Source organism: Alexandromys fortis, unplaced genomic scaffold, assembly GCF_014885135.2.
Source record: "Alexandromys fortis isolate MF-2015 unplaced genomic scaffold, M_Fortis_MF-2015_v1.1 scaffold_36, whole genome shotgun sequence".
NCBI classification, from domain to species: domain Eukaryota; kingdom Metazoa; phylum Chordata; class Mammalia; order Rodentia; family Cricetidae; genus Alexandromys; species Alexandromys fortis.
Window position 1 is genome coordinate 3,918,341 of NW_026067915.1, and position 14,414 is coordinate 3,932,754.

The 14,414-nt window shown below is 46.9% G+C and overlaps 2 protein-coding genes across 2 annotated transcripts in view; one reads left to right on the plus strand and one right to left on the minus strand.

Moving 5' to 3' along the window:
• The window catches only part of Slco2a1 (solute carrier organic anion transporter family member 2A1), a 75,635-nt gene that overhangs the window by 28,772 nt on the left and 32,449 nt on the right, over positions 1–14,414 (plus strand). The window contains exons 2-3 of the mRNA XM_050139592.1: positions 3,687–3,824; positions 7,140–7,302. Of these exons, the coding sequence (XP_049995549.1) occupies positions 3,687–3,824; positions 7,140–7,302 (301 nt within the window). The remainder of the gene's footprint in view (positions 1–3,686; positions 3,825–7,139; positions 7,303–14,414) is intronic.
• On the minus strand, positions 8,650–10,511 carry LOC126499954 (stress-induced-phosphoprotein 1-like). The gene is given in 2 exon segments (XM_050139511.1): positions 8,650–9,040; positions 9,042–10,511. Coding segments are annotated over 2 exon segments (1,665 nt in total). The 3' UTR covers positions 8,650–8,845.

Sequence of the window (14,414 nt, forward strand, 5' to 3'; positions counted from 1 at the left end):
TCTGCTATCCAGCTCCCATCATTGTCCCGAATCACCTCAGCGAAGTCACATCCTAGTGGTCATAAAGACTCCCAAGAGCAGAGTTCTACTTCCCTGAGCTGAACGTGTACAAAATCAGAGCTGAGTGGCTGCAGGGCAGCCATTGTCTTGGCTGTAACCCTCTGGGCACATGTCAGACTGCGTGGCAGCATCATAACCTGCCAGAGTTTCTATGCTCTGATGCCAGGACCTCATAGCTCCAATGTCTAGTACAGGAAAAAACACGGGTTGTGAAAACGATAATGAAGACAAAACAAAGCTTGTCTAGGGTGTCCTTTGACCCTTCCCCTATTATCGTGAGTTGTCAGAGTTCCCTACTCACCCCGAGTGCTTGCCGCTGCCATTGTCCTCCACACATCACTGAAACTTGCCTTGGGCGTGGGATACTTCACTCTACTGTCATGGGCTTCCTCTAGCCTTTCTTAGGTCACTGGTCTTAATGGCCAATCCAGTTTCCCTGTCTCTCTCTTTTTCACCCAACCCACCAGAGCCTCCATAACTGTTAGGACTGAGGAACAGGGCTGGAGGAGTGGAGCTGTGAGCATGGCTTTCATATTTGGATGTTCCAGAGCCTTCCTCACATGCAGCCCTGCAAGAAAGTTCCCAGCAAGGACGTGTTTGCTGACTTTCTCTGCAAGATGTACCTACAAGAGTACTGTGTTAAGGATACATACACCGCACACACACACACACACACACACACACACACACACACACACACACCCTGTAAACCTAGGTGTTTGCATTAGTATAGACACACAAATCTAAATATTTACATGAGTTTTGAACCATTCAGCATAGGCCCCTTGAATAAACAAACATTTCCCAACATTGCCAATGCTCATAGTTTAAAACAAAAACAAAACCAGAAGGCTGTTTGTAGAATGTCCTTCAAAGCGTCAGAATATTATTTGGAAACCCTTCATGCTTGTGACTTTGTCTTCAAAGGAATTTTCCTTTAGTCAACTTTATTGAGGCCTAGCTTGCCTACAATAAAATGCGCAGACCTTAAATATAAACTCTACCTGTATAAATATCACCGCCATAAAAATGTAGACGATTTCAGCCACATCAGAAAGCCCCTGTATACACAGTTGCAAATCTTTAACTTTTGTAGTGTGGGTTTGGAATACTCAAGTGCCATTCTGAGGAAGGCAGGTAAGCTAGGGGACAGCAAGCCCATGCTTACCAATTATAGCCACATCAAAGGGGAATTTGATAAATAATCAAGACCAGTCATTTCAATGAATATGCAATGCCCTGAATGTTACACACCTACAATGGGGTTTCCCTGTGACGTCCTGACTGTCCTGGAACTTGCTCTGTAGACCAGGCTGGCCTCGACCTCACCGAGATCTGCCTGCCTCCACGTCTGCTGGGATTAAAGGTGTGCGCCACCACCACTGGGCTCCTGAGTGGCTCTCTGCTGACTAAATAGTCCAGACTACAGGTTATTGCAGTGTTCTGAAGACACGATGCTCACTTGACCGTTCTGAACCAGACATTGCTTCAAGCACAGGGGATTATTCGTTCTGAAAAATCTCTTGTCACCTCTTCTCCTGGAAGTCTACAGCCTGTTGGGGAAATATCAACAAACAAGAAATCGTATGTACCACCGTATAATTCGTGGAATCCAGAAATGCCTAGAGAAGGAACAAAGGGAGAACACAGAGCTAGAGAGCATTGATAGTAGTAATCCGTAGAATACGGTCTTTGTTTACTTTTCTTTATCTCTCTGCAAGGTGTTCTGGAGAGGTCTATTGTCTGTTAAATGGGATGGAGTGGAGCACTTAGCTGTTTATAGGTAAAGAAGGGTGGGTCGGGGTTCTGGAAAGTTCAATGGGGTAAAGAACTTACCTCGAAAGCAGAAAGGCCAGAGTTCAGTCTCCAGCACCCAAGTGAAAAGCCACATGTGGTGGTGGTGGTGGTGGTGGTGGTGGTGGTGGTGGTGGTGGTGTGTGTGTAAGCTCAGTGCAGGGGAGGCACACTAGGAGCTCCCTGGCCCGCAAGCCTAGCCTAACCTACCAGTTCCAGGTCCCGGTGAGAAACCCTGCTTCAAAAAAAATCAAGGAAGATGGCTCCTGAGGAAGAACACTTGGGGGTTGGCTTCAAACCAGTCACACACACACACACACACACACACACACACACACACACACAGATATGAGGGAAATTGGCTTAAAGTTGAGCAGGTCTTTAATGAAGGACTTCTCAGAGCCTTTGCCCTGCTAATGTAATTGCAGGTTTTCATGGGGGAATGTTCTAGTACGCCCCCAACCTCCAGGGAATTCCACTGGATTCGGAGCATGTGGAGCAAGGAGCAGCTTCTGTAGCAGCCTGGGGATATAGCAACGTTCAGCTCCCACATCTCATGGTACAGAGCTGAAAGCCATAGAGAAGTTCATTTCTAGGGGTGAGGGGAGAATGAGTTAGGGCAGCTTGTGGGCCCAGCATGGTGCCAAGAGTCCTAACCACACCCCTTTGGGTAATCCTTTCAGTAGGGTTTTACTGTCCCTGGGTGCTGTTAAAAGAACTGTGGCTCAGGGTGACCCTGTTGGTAGCCACAGGTTTCTTACAGAGCCGGGATCTGGACCTAGTCCCATATGGCTCCACAACCCAACCCTCTGGAAACCAGGATGGCCTAAGGGAAGTAGCGGGAGGCTGTAATCCAGCTAGCGTGTCCCTCCCTACTCCTCTGTCAATCTGTGCGTCCCCTCAAACCACACCCTTCTCAAGGGATGGCGGTCACTCTTACACTGGAGGGTGGTCATTCCTCTCTCTCCTGCTGGCTATGAGAATGGGTACTTGGTAAGTCTGAGCAGACAAGGACATGGTGGTCTCCTGGTTCCGTCCTCATGAAACGGTACAGAGTCAGGTGCCTGTGACCCTGGAGTGGCACCGACCAGCAAGCTCGGTCAAAAGCATCCCTCTGTGGCTTTCTCTCTTCCTGGCATTTTCTCCTGTTGTTAGAACCGCACATCCCGTCTCTCTCTCCACCTGCGGAATCCCCTGGACTATGACTCAGACCCGTATCAGCACCTCTGTCAGAGCGTCAGTGAGGCGTGCGCAGATTGGCCAGGGCTGCAGTGGCCAGCACTGGTGTGAGTGTGGTGATGAAGGGACAGGGACAAAGGCTTAGCCCAGGGGTGAAGATGCAGAATTCCAGTATTTACTGGAAACAGCAAAGGCATCTTTCAGGAAGAGCTTGGAGACAGTTTCTCTCCCACCATCTCCTTCTTCCTCTCAGGAGAGGGCAGAGGAAGTTGGTAGGGGATTACCCACTCCTGCTAATTCATGACTAGTGGAAATGAAGGGGGACGGGTCTTCTCTGAACGCCATGCTCAGAAACTAAAGGATACCAGCTCTGAACCTGCTGCCCTTCCTTCCCATACCACACTTCTCGTGGGCCCCTTTTCGTCTATGGCCTTTTCTCCTTCGTGGCTGCTGGCATTTCTGCCTATTAAAGTCAATGACAATCCAGCCTCAATGGGAGTCCCTGACCTGATCTCTCCTCACATGTCCACTTCCCTGGCCTGACCTTAAAGGAGGAGACAGTCCCAACTGCCCCCAGAGGCCCCGGCTGGAAGGCTGGGCAGGCACCCGGGCCACTGTGCAGAGACCTCACAGGGCTGTCGTCTGTTCCCCAGGTGTTCGTGCTGTGTCATGGCCTCCTCCAGCTCTGCCAGCTGCTCTACAGCGCCTACTTCAAGAGCAGCCTCACCACCATTGAGAAGCGCTTTGGCCTCTCCAGTTCTTCCTCGGGTCTCATTTCCAGCTTGAACGAGGTGAGTGAGAAGCTTTTTATTTAAAAAAAATTAGATTTACTTATTTTTGTGTGAGTATTTTGTCTGCATGTCTGTAAGTGTACCATATGAATGTTTGGTGCCCAGGGAGGTCGGGAGAGGGCATTGGATCCCCTGGAATTGGAGTTATGGATGCTTGTGAGTCACTATGTAGATGCTGGGAATTAGACGTAAATCTACGGCAAGAGCAACAAGTGCTCTTAAGTGCCGAGCCGTCTGTCTCCACAGCCCTGAGTGGGAGGCTCTTGATCACCCTTCATTGTATATACTATCCTAACCACAGGATCTGGGAGGAACGTCACAAGGGACTGGGTTTACTGCCCAGTGCAGAATACAACCCTTAGATTTGGCCTTTGACTTGATATTGTCCACACACACACCAGCCAGCAAGGTAACAAACCTCTGACATTTATGTCACTGTAGCCTGGCCCTGGACCTTGTTCGTATCACAAGTCACCCACAGTTCTTGGGGAGTCCAGACACGGCCTCTGGATCCTTCTCACACCTTGTTCTAGGCTCCTCTGCTAAACAAACGAGATCTGACATATTTGGTAGACCCTCTCCCACCGCAGTCAACGGAATCCAAAACCATGAGATCCTACCCCTGAACTCTGTCTGCATCATTGAATGCTTGAAATAAAACTGTGGTCCAGGAACAACTGGAATTTGTGTGCTGTTGGAGGTGATTGTGTGTGTGTGTGTGTCCCCAGAGATGTGTGAAGAGGGTCCAGCCTGGTGCAAGGGTGGGTGGGGCCATCTGAGTATATAGTGAGAGTTCAGACCTTCAGACTGAAGCTCCAATTCCAAAGCCTTCCTGGGCCCAGGTGAGATGAAAGGACACAGACTGACTATGGCGGCTCAAGGGCAGGTGGAGGGGCTTGAACAGAGAAGCCATGACTGTCTTAGCCTTGGGAAGCAGCTGCTCCTATCGTCTACTGTGACATGACACAAGGGGGGGAGGGAGAGACAAGGTGGGTTAGATCCCTAAGACCCCACTCTGAATGTCCATCTCCAGTCCCTAACCTCTTGGTTTTGAGACACGGAAGGACAGAGTATGATATTAATGGGCATTATGTCAGATTTCAAATGATCAATACCATCAAGTAGATGGAGCTGTTCTAGGGGCGCTGTGAGGGTGATGGGTGAGGCCTGAATTCTCTCCTCCTTGGCTAGAACAGCTGCAGTTTTGAAGTGTGCTTTCAGTGGGAAAGGAATGAAGAATTCTTTCAAAGAAAAGCTTGGTAGCAATACCCAGTACCCGAGCAGGCCCAGGGACCCACAGAGAAACCAACCCTGGCTTCTGCAGATGAGTGGGGGCCCAGGTACCCGAACATTCCTCCCTGGGTTTGTTCTGGAGCCCACTTCTCACGTATGCCCTTTGAGTCATCTAGGAGAGCTGAAATGGCCTGACATTTTAGTTCGTTTATTAAAAAAAAAAAAGCAATAAAGAAGCAAAACGAGGGAAAAAATGAAACCCAAGAAGCTCAAGAATAATCTTTCCCATCACAGAATGTTCTAGAAACTTCAGGCTGGAGGGCTCCCTGCCAAAGCCAGGCTGCCTCCTCATTCACCTCACAGAGCTTCACACCTTCTTCTATGTGCCACAGCCCTGTCTGTTGGTCATGCTCTTTGACACATGTTACTGGGCATCAGTTGTGTGCCAGACACTGCCCTAGATGCTGGGAGGCAGAAAGGAATGGATGGACATAAAGCTAAGACAAAAGTTTAGAAAGAAAGTTCTGATAGATAGGTTCCATGAGAAGGTGGTCATGGGAGAGGAAATGCATTCAGGGTCACAGTGGTGGACACAGGACACCTTCTAAGGACCATTAGGGACACACTAGACAGGACTTGGAAGGGTACTCATGGTCCTTGTCCTTCATTTTGAAGAATTTAGGATGGGGGTGGGGGTGGATTAGACCCAGAGTTGGTGAGACAGAAGCCAGCTCCTCCAGAAGATTGCTCTAGTACGGTGTAGACAACCTAAAGTTGGGCTCCCCCAACCCAGTTCAGTCTGTCTCCTGACTTCACGGATGCAGGCACAACAGCTTTGCTGTCAAGTTCTAACTTGCTTTCTGTTGCTATCATGAAGACCATGGCCAGAGGAACTTGGGGAAGAAAGGGTTTATCGTTCTTCCCCTTCCACACCAGGCCATTGTGGAGGGAAGCCAGCACGGGAACTGAAGCAGCACACAGACCATGCAGGAAAATGTCCCAGCTTCCCCTTCAGCTTTCTCAGCTGGCTTTGTTAGTGCAACACAGGACCACCTGCTGGGGATGGCCTCACCTGCAGTGGGCCAGGCCTTCCCACACTAGCCATTAATCAAGAAAATGTCCCCACAGACCTGCCTACAGGCCGGCTGATGGAGGTATTTTCTTGATTGAGATTTCCTCTTCCTAGATGACTCTAGTTTGTCTTAAGTTGATGAAAATTAACTAACATGGAGTTTAAATGAGAGCAGTTGCAGGGGGCATGGGGTCACGAATGTCACTTGGTTGTTATTCTGACTTTCAGTCCAGAGTCCCTGAGGATGTCAGCCTGGACTTCACTAAGATTAGGAGTTTAATTAAGAAACATCTGCTACTTCGGTAACCTTCCAGGATTAGAGGCTTCCTTGGATTTTGCCCCTAAAGATTTTTCTAGAAGGGTTAGGGAGAGAGCTTGGTTGGTAAAGTACTTCTTGTGCAAGCATAAAGACCTGAGTTCCACCCCCAGAACCTACATTTAAAAATCCAGGTGTAGTAGTAGCAAGTGCCTATAATCCTAGAGTTAGGGAGGCAGCGACAGGAGGATCCCTGGAGTCAGCCAGCCTAGATATTTGGCGAGCTTCAGGTCGGTAAGAAACTGAATCAAAAGAAAAAAAGAGGTTACTAGTATACACATTTGCACAGTGAGCACACCCTCTTGGAGACACATACACACATTCAGAATTTGTGTATAAAATGATCAATATTTGGATTAGTTTGTCATGTCTTCAGATAATTCCACTGGGTTGGTCCCAAAAGCAGAAGCTGAAGGAAAACCGGTGCAGTGAGAATACAGCCTAAACAAGAAAATCTGGGCAAGGTTGGTGTGGCTTTGCCAGGGACCCCTACTAATGCTGGACAACCCCTTCCCTGCCTATTCTCCCTAGATGAAGTATGGTTGGTCTCTTCTGGGCCCAGGAAGGGCAGGGCCAACCGGCCTCTCATTCGATCCCATGTCCCCTCTGCAGATCAACAATGGCTCTCACTTGGTCCTCTGTTCCCTCTGCAGATCAGCAATGACTCTCACTTGATCCCCTGTCCCCTCTACAGATCAGCAATGCCGTCCTCATCATCTTTGTCAGCTACTTTGGCAGTCGTGTGAACCGCCCTCGGATGATCGGCATAGGGGGTCTCCTCCTGGCGGCAGGTGCCTTTGTCCTCACCCTCCCACACTTCCTGTCGGAGCCCTATCAGTACACCTCAATCACCACAGGTGAGTGGTCCCAACTCCTGCCTTGAGATGTGGCAGGATGAGCGTGGTGCAGAGTTGATGGGGGTGCCTCTGCGGTTGGGGTTTCCACTCTGGGTCATGCGTCTTTCCTTGCCCACTAGAGACCGCCCTCAGCGGTTCAGTTTCTCTCCAGACCACATCTGAAATGTGGGACCCATTGAAGTACACAGAAGTATGAAGTACCTAGTTTCCGGCTTGTTGAGGATGAAGAGACCCTGTGGTTGCTGGTCTTTCCCCATGACTCCTTGTGCTTCAGGTTAGGGATCGATCCAAACACCACCTGCCTGGGACCAGAGTCCCCAAAGGCCTGGAGGAAAGAGGACCAAAGTGTGGAACACTGACGTTTGGGGGTTTTCTTGATGCTTAGTGACGGTTACACTCATCAATTTTACTTTAAATTACATAGTATTTGTATGGAACACTCACTGATGCCAGGACATTAGTGGAGTATAGAGAAAAGTCATAGGATGAGGACTTACGTAACTTTTCCAGGAGAAACATGAACAAGCGTCTGTTCACTCCACATGACAATCCAAAGAGATGATCCTACTCAGCTCTAGCTTGGTGAGCCAATAAGTTTATTCGGGTTGCTTACAGGAGCATGGGGAAGGGATTACAGGATCCTGGGTAAGGGATTGCAGGATCATGGGGAAGGGATTGCTGGAACATGGGTATCAAAGGCAGCCCCATCACCAAAAGGTACTCTCCATCGTACCTGAAGACTCACGAAAGCTGTATCCTTAGAGTGTCCTGTCCTTACAGCCTCCTGGACAATTTGTAGCCAACTCTGCCCAGAGTCTCCTCTTCCCCAGCGATTGATTCCTGCTTTGCATGACCTTGGGGAAAGCTTTGTAACTTTAAGGACTTCCAAGTGTTACAAGTTTCTGTAGCTTCCTTAGTTTTAAGAGCTCCCCTCTTCCTCAACCTTCCTAATGCTGCTGCCCCTTAATACAGTTCCTCATGTTGTGGTAACCCCCAACCATATGATTATTTTTGTTGCTGCTGCTTCAGAACTGCATTTTTGCTACTGTTATTAATCATAATGTAAACACCTGATATGCGGATCGCTTTAGGCGGCCCCTATGAAAGGGTAGCCAACCCTATGAAAGGGTAGCGAAGGGTCATTCTACTCTTTTTTTTTTTTAACATATAACCACGCCTGACTGGCTTGTTTTATTGAAGGACGTGGGGTAACAACATGTGAAGACAGCTGGGACCCCACTGGGAAGAATATCCTCCCCTCCCCGTATGCTCCCACTGCCCCCAAATACAAAATAACCAACTATAGGGGAGCAGCCGAGACAGAGACGGGTTTGGGGAGGGCAGGGAAGGACACTCGAGGGCAGCAGTGAAGAAACCATGCGTGTGCTGAGAGGGCCCAAGGTGGCGCTGGATGAGTCTGTCTTCCTTGCAGGCATGTATAAACACAAAGATAAGCCCTTCTTCCCCTCCCTCTGCCCAGTGCTGCTCGCCACCGTCCCAGCTCGCCTTTCCACATTGGTGAAGGGAAGAGGGGAAAAGCAAGTTATAACCGAATTGCGATCAGACCCACATCCATCAGCTTCTGGATCTTCTGTGCTATTACAGGGTTCTTTAAGTGTTCGCTCAGAGCCTGGGGGTCCTTTTGCATCTGCTCCAGGATGAGTCTCATGGCTGGGTCACTCATAATCTGCTGCACCTCAGGGTCAGCCATGGCCCGCCGCTTCACATCCTCAGGGCTGGTCATGTCTGTTGTACTGTGCCATCATACAGCACTGGTAACCATCTGCTGCCTCCTTACAGCTGGAGTGCAGGTCTAGTGCCTTCTGGTACACATCCATGGCTTTCGTATAGTCCTTCGTGGCTTCCAGGGCAGCTGCTTTCCGTGTGTAACCCTTGATGAAGGTTGGCTCCAGCTGGATGCATTCCTCACAGTCCTTGAGTGCTAGCTGAAACTCCAGGAGCTTGGTGTAGCAGGCAGCTCGGTTACTGTACAGTTTGGCATCTCTTGGGTTCCGTTTAATGGCTTCTGTATAGTGCTTCATGGCCTGGGGGTAGTCCCCTTTCTGGAAGCATTCGTTGCCCTTGTTCTTCTCCTCCAAAGCCAAGTCAGGGTTGATGTAGGCCAGTCGCTCTTGCTCCTTCAGGATTTTCTCTGCCTGCTGGCACTTCTTGAGCACGTCTGGGGTTCGGTGCTCTGCCAGAGAGTTACTGTAGAAATGGATCGCATCCTTGTACTTTTCTTCTTTGAAATAGGAATTGCCAATTCGGGCATAAGCTTTGGCAATCTGTCGGTAGTCCTCTCGGTTCTCTCGGCCCACTTCAATGGCCTTCTCACACAGCTCCCGGCACTTGATGTAGTTGCCTTTCTCAAAGTGCACAGCTGCTTGACTAGTTATGTAAGTCATATTGGTAGGGTCCAGTTCAGTTCCTTGGCCCTGCTTCAAGGCCTTGTCAAAATCTTTCTTCTTGTAGGCATCATTTCCCATCTCTTTTTCTTTCAGTGCCTGTTTTTTATTCTCTGGAAGATCTTCCTCCATTGGTTCTGGCTTGGCCTCCTTTTTGGGAGGAGGTGGGAGTGGGGGTGTTGCTGCCTCTTCCTCTTCATCCATACTGCCCAGATCAACCCCAAGGAGGACACTGAGAGTAGTCATGATCCCTGGGTCTTGCATTTTTGTGCCCAGGTCTGAAGGTTTGTTCCTGAGCTGTTCTATGAGTTCCCGGTAGGTAGGAACCTTTGTCCTGGGATCGTTCTCCAACTTTTGGTACAGATTAGGCAAGCTGAAAGGATTCATGAATTTCCTCTCTGCCAACCTGGCCTCCATGTTCTGCAAACCCTCTTTGAGCTGGAGGTTATTTGCTTCATGTTTTAAACTCTCTTCATAGGTTCGTTTGGCTTCTTCAAACCGGTTTAGGAACTCAAGGGCTGCTGCTTTCCTTGAATAACCCTTGCCCCAGTCAGGCTTCAGGTCAACAGTCTTGCAGCCATCCTCATAGGCCTTCTGGTGGTCTCCTTTCTTGGCATAGGCTGCAGAGCGATTGCTATAGAGCACATGGTTCTGCGGATCTAGTTTAATTGCATCCGAGTAGCACTGTAATGCATCATCGATGTTCCCAGCACTCAGGGCCTTATTGCCCTTCTCCTTTAGCTCATTCACCTGCTCCGTGGCCTGGCCCGGAACTCCATTGAATCGAATTCGTCCGCTCCGCATTTCCAACCCAGGTCATTCTACTCTTAAAGGGGTCGAGACCCACAGGTTGAGAACCACTGTTCTAACCTGAAGGGACTGTTTCAGTTGGAAGGAAATGGCTACACAGTAGGTCTTGAGGCTTGGAGGTATTCAGATATTTTTCTCATGGTCCAAGTAGCTAAGGAGAGAGAGAAGAAGGAGGAGGCCTGTCTCCTGACCCTCATCAAGTAAGGGCTCTTTCTGTGATCCAAACGTCTGCTTTTTATTGGGATGCCTTGTGACAGGATGAAATAGACAAAGAATTTATGTGGTTAAACATGGCATTAACTAGTACTGAAGGATCTGGGGAAAGGAAACCTTTCCTTGCATTTTATTTTTAGAATTATTTTAATTAGCATATATTAATTATACTTGATAATAGGTTTCACTGTGACATTTCCATACATGTACATGATGTATTTTGATCATATTCACTCTCGTTCTCCCATGCCTGCTAATCCTTTTCATTTCTGAACTAGTTCCCACTCCTGTTTGTGTGTGTGTGTGTGTGTGTGTGCACGCACACCAGTGAGTTTCAGGAGGGTTCCTTATGGGAGCGCAAATGAGGGCTTATTTATAAGAGCATGGGAGCCTTACCACTGGCTTCGCCACTGAAGGAAATGTTCCTCTCTTCCATCAACCCATTAACTATAAATTGTTGTTGTAAATTGCTGAGTTTGCGATTTCATACAAACTCTAGATAGCTCTTCGTTGGATGTGAGCTTTTCAAACATTTCCTCCCAGTCTCTAGCTCATCATGTGTATTCTTTTAACAGAATATATGTCACTTCCAGAACAAAAGGAGGTTTTAATTTTGATGAAATCCAATTTTTTCTTATTTTTTCCCTCCTACGACTCATTTTTCTGGTACTATACTCACGACCTCTCCCCAACCCCAGGAGAGGGTGTTTTCTATGCTCTTTCTCAGGGTATTTCTATTTTTTGCATTTACATGTAGATTTATGAACTGTTTGATTAACCATTTATCAACACTCAAACTTTTTCTTTTGTGTATGAATGTGATTTTTTCCCCAGCACAATTTGTTACAAAAACTGTCTTTTCACTACACCACAATTTATACCATTATAACAGACAAATTATCTTGGCTACAGCTACAGGTCAATGGTAGAGAGTTTGCCCCAAACCCCGAGTTCTATCATCCACACTGAGAAGAAAGTTTGTGGGTCCATTTCTGGGCTTCCATTCCAGCCCATTGATCTGTGTGCCACCTCTGCCTGCACTGCATGCCCTCCCTTACCAGTGTTTTATTTAGTTTTGTTCTTTTTTCTATATAAACTTTGAGATCTAATTGTTTATATTCAAAACAAAAATATCCTTTTGGAATTTTGATTGGGTTTGCATTAAATTCATAGATCAATTGGCATGCCTGTAAGTGTAATTCTCTGACTCTTTGTTTTTTTGTTTTTGAGACAGGGTTTCTCTGGTAACCCTGGCTGTCCTGGAACTCACTCTGTAGACCAGGTTCTGGCCTTGAAATCACAGCGATCCACCTGCCTGTAGCATGATTTCTAATTGGTCTTAATGATAAAAACCTGGAGTCAGATATTAGTGGGTGAAAGCTGAAAGATCAGAGAAGCAACGCTGTCAGCCACTAGTTCTGACCTCCACGAGAGCCTCAAACAGAATGGGGTGTCTTATTTCTACAAGTTCTCAGACTAAATGCTGACTCTACAAAACCTCAGACTGAATTCTGAGCTCCTGTCTCCCTTATATTCCTCTCTCTACTCAACCTTATCACCTCCCACCTGCACCTCCCTAGCGCTGGGATTAAGGGTGTGTGCCACCACTGCCTGGCCTCTGTGGCTAACTAGTGGCTTAGCTCTGCACTCTGATCTTCAGGCAAGTTTTATCTGTCGAAGCAGAAAATATCACCACACCTGCCTCTGCCTCCCAAGTGCTGGGATTAAATTTGTGCACCACCACCACTCAGCTAATTCTCTAACTCTTAAATAGTGTGGCTCACCATTGCCTGTAGGTGGTCACCCAGACCTGAAATAATCACACAGGAACTATATTAATTAAAACATTGATTGACCTATTAGTTTAGGCTTTTATTAACTAACTCTTACATCTTAAACCAATTTTATTATTTTATATTTTACCATAACGCTCATGGTTTACTGGCAAGGTTCCGGCAACATCTGTCTCCTTGGTCAGCTACATGGCATCTTCCTGACTCTGCCTTCTTTCCTCCTCCATCTCTGCTTGGAATTCCCGCCTTGCTCTATTCTGCCCTGTTGTAGGCCAAAGCAGCTTTAGTCGGTAACCAATGGTAACAAAACACATTCACGGCGTATAGAGGGGAATCCCACATCAGTTGCCCCTGTGTTTAACATTGATTTATGACTGAACAAGCTCTAAGCTGATGAACGGCATTATTCTTCAGGAGAACATGGTCCCTGGATGCCTTAATGCCCACTGTCCGTCATTGCTGCCCAGGGCTGTGGATGCACCTGCCTTACCCTACCCACAGTGCTCAGTTCCTATTAATATCTGCCTGCAGGGTTATGGGTTTCTGTGTTCACTGTTCCTTGGGGGCATTCCACCTATTTTGATGCTTCAATTTCCCCCTTTTCCTGAGATATATCCTTTGTTGTTATTTTGATGAGCCCTTGGGTGATTAATTCTGTCAGAAAAGATTTTAATTTTACCCTTGCTCTTAAAATATTTTAACTACAAACTATTCTTAAATTAATAGTTTTTCCTGCTCAGAACTTTGAAGACAACACACCTTTGTCTTTTGGGATTTTCTGTGGACCTTCTTCATGTGTCTAATTATCAACCTTTATACTTGGCACCCTGGTCTTATTCTCTGTAGTTACAGTTAAAATTCCTCTTTTCTTTGTGGTTTTGCTACCATAGTATATTTGAATATGGGTTAATCGGCTCCTGTTTGGGAGTACAGTTTTTGTTTTGATAAGACTAAAATTTTTATTTAATTCTAAAAACTTGTTAGCCAAAATTGCTCCTGATTTTCTTCATCTCTCCCCCTGGAACTTTTATATAAATATACATGTCAGTCCCTTTCGTTCTGACCCCCTCATCTCTTCACTGTAGTTTCTAGTGCATTGTTCCTTAATGGTTTCCTTGAAGGACGTTTTCCCATCCTATGAATCTCTCTCTAGCCTTTTAAATTGGACTCAAACCCTTCCACTATGTAAAATTTAAGAGTTCTCTCTATTTTTTTAATTTCTAAGAGTTATAATTTGTTTTCAAATTTCTCAGCCCTAATTTTATGATTTCTTAATACTTTAAACTGATGTGTGTGTGTATTATTTATTTATTTGGTGTCTTCAAGTATTTTTTTTTAATATTTATTTATTTATTATGCATACAATATTCTGTCTGTGTGTATGCCTGCAGGCCAGAAGAGGGTATCAAACCTCATTACAGATGGTTGTGAGCCACCATGTGGTTGCTGGGAATTGAACTCAGGACCTTTGGAAGAGCAGGCAATGCTCTTAACCACTGAGCCATCTCTCCAGCCCGTCTTCAAGTATTTTAAGTACATTTTTATGTAGTTTTTTTTGATAGTGTTCCACTTGCTCAAGCTTTAGGAATGTGACTCCTTCCCCTTTGTTGTGCCTGCTTGCTCATGCTCATTACGAATCCTTTTGTGGAGTGAACTGAATTCGCTGTGGAGTGAATTGTAGTGGGAATTTTTTCTCCTCTGTGTAAGTTACCTGTGGGCAGATTGGGAGTGGACCACCCGCAGTATAGTGTTTTACTTCCCCATGTGGACTCAGCACCCCAGGATCGTCACTGATCTGCAGGTAACTTTTGTCAACTAGCTAGCTCGGGATCAGTTTGTCCTTGTCTCAGGAGAAGTAGGATGTGGTGGTGACTTCATGATGAGCAGTTTC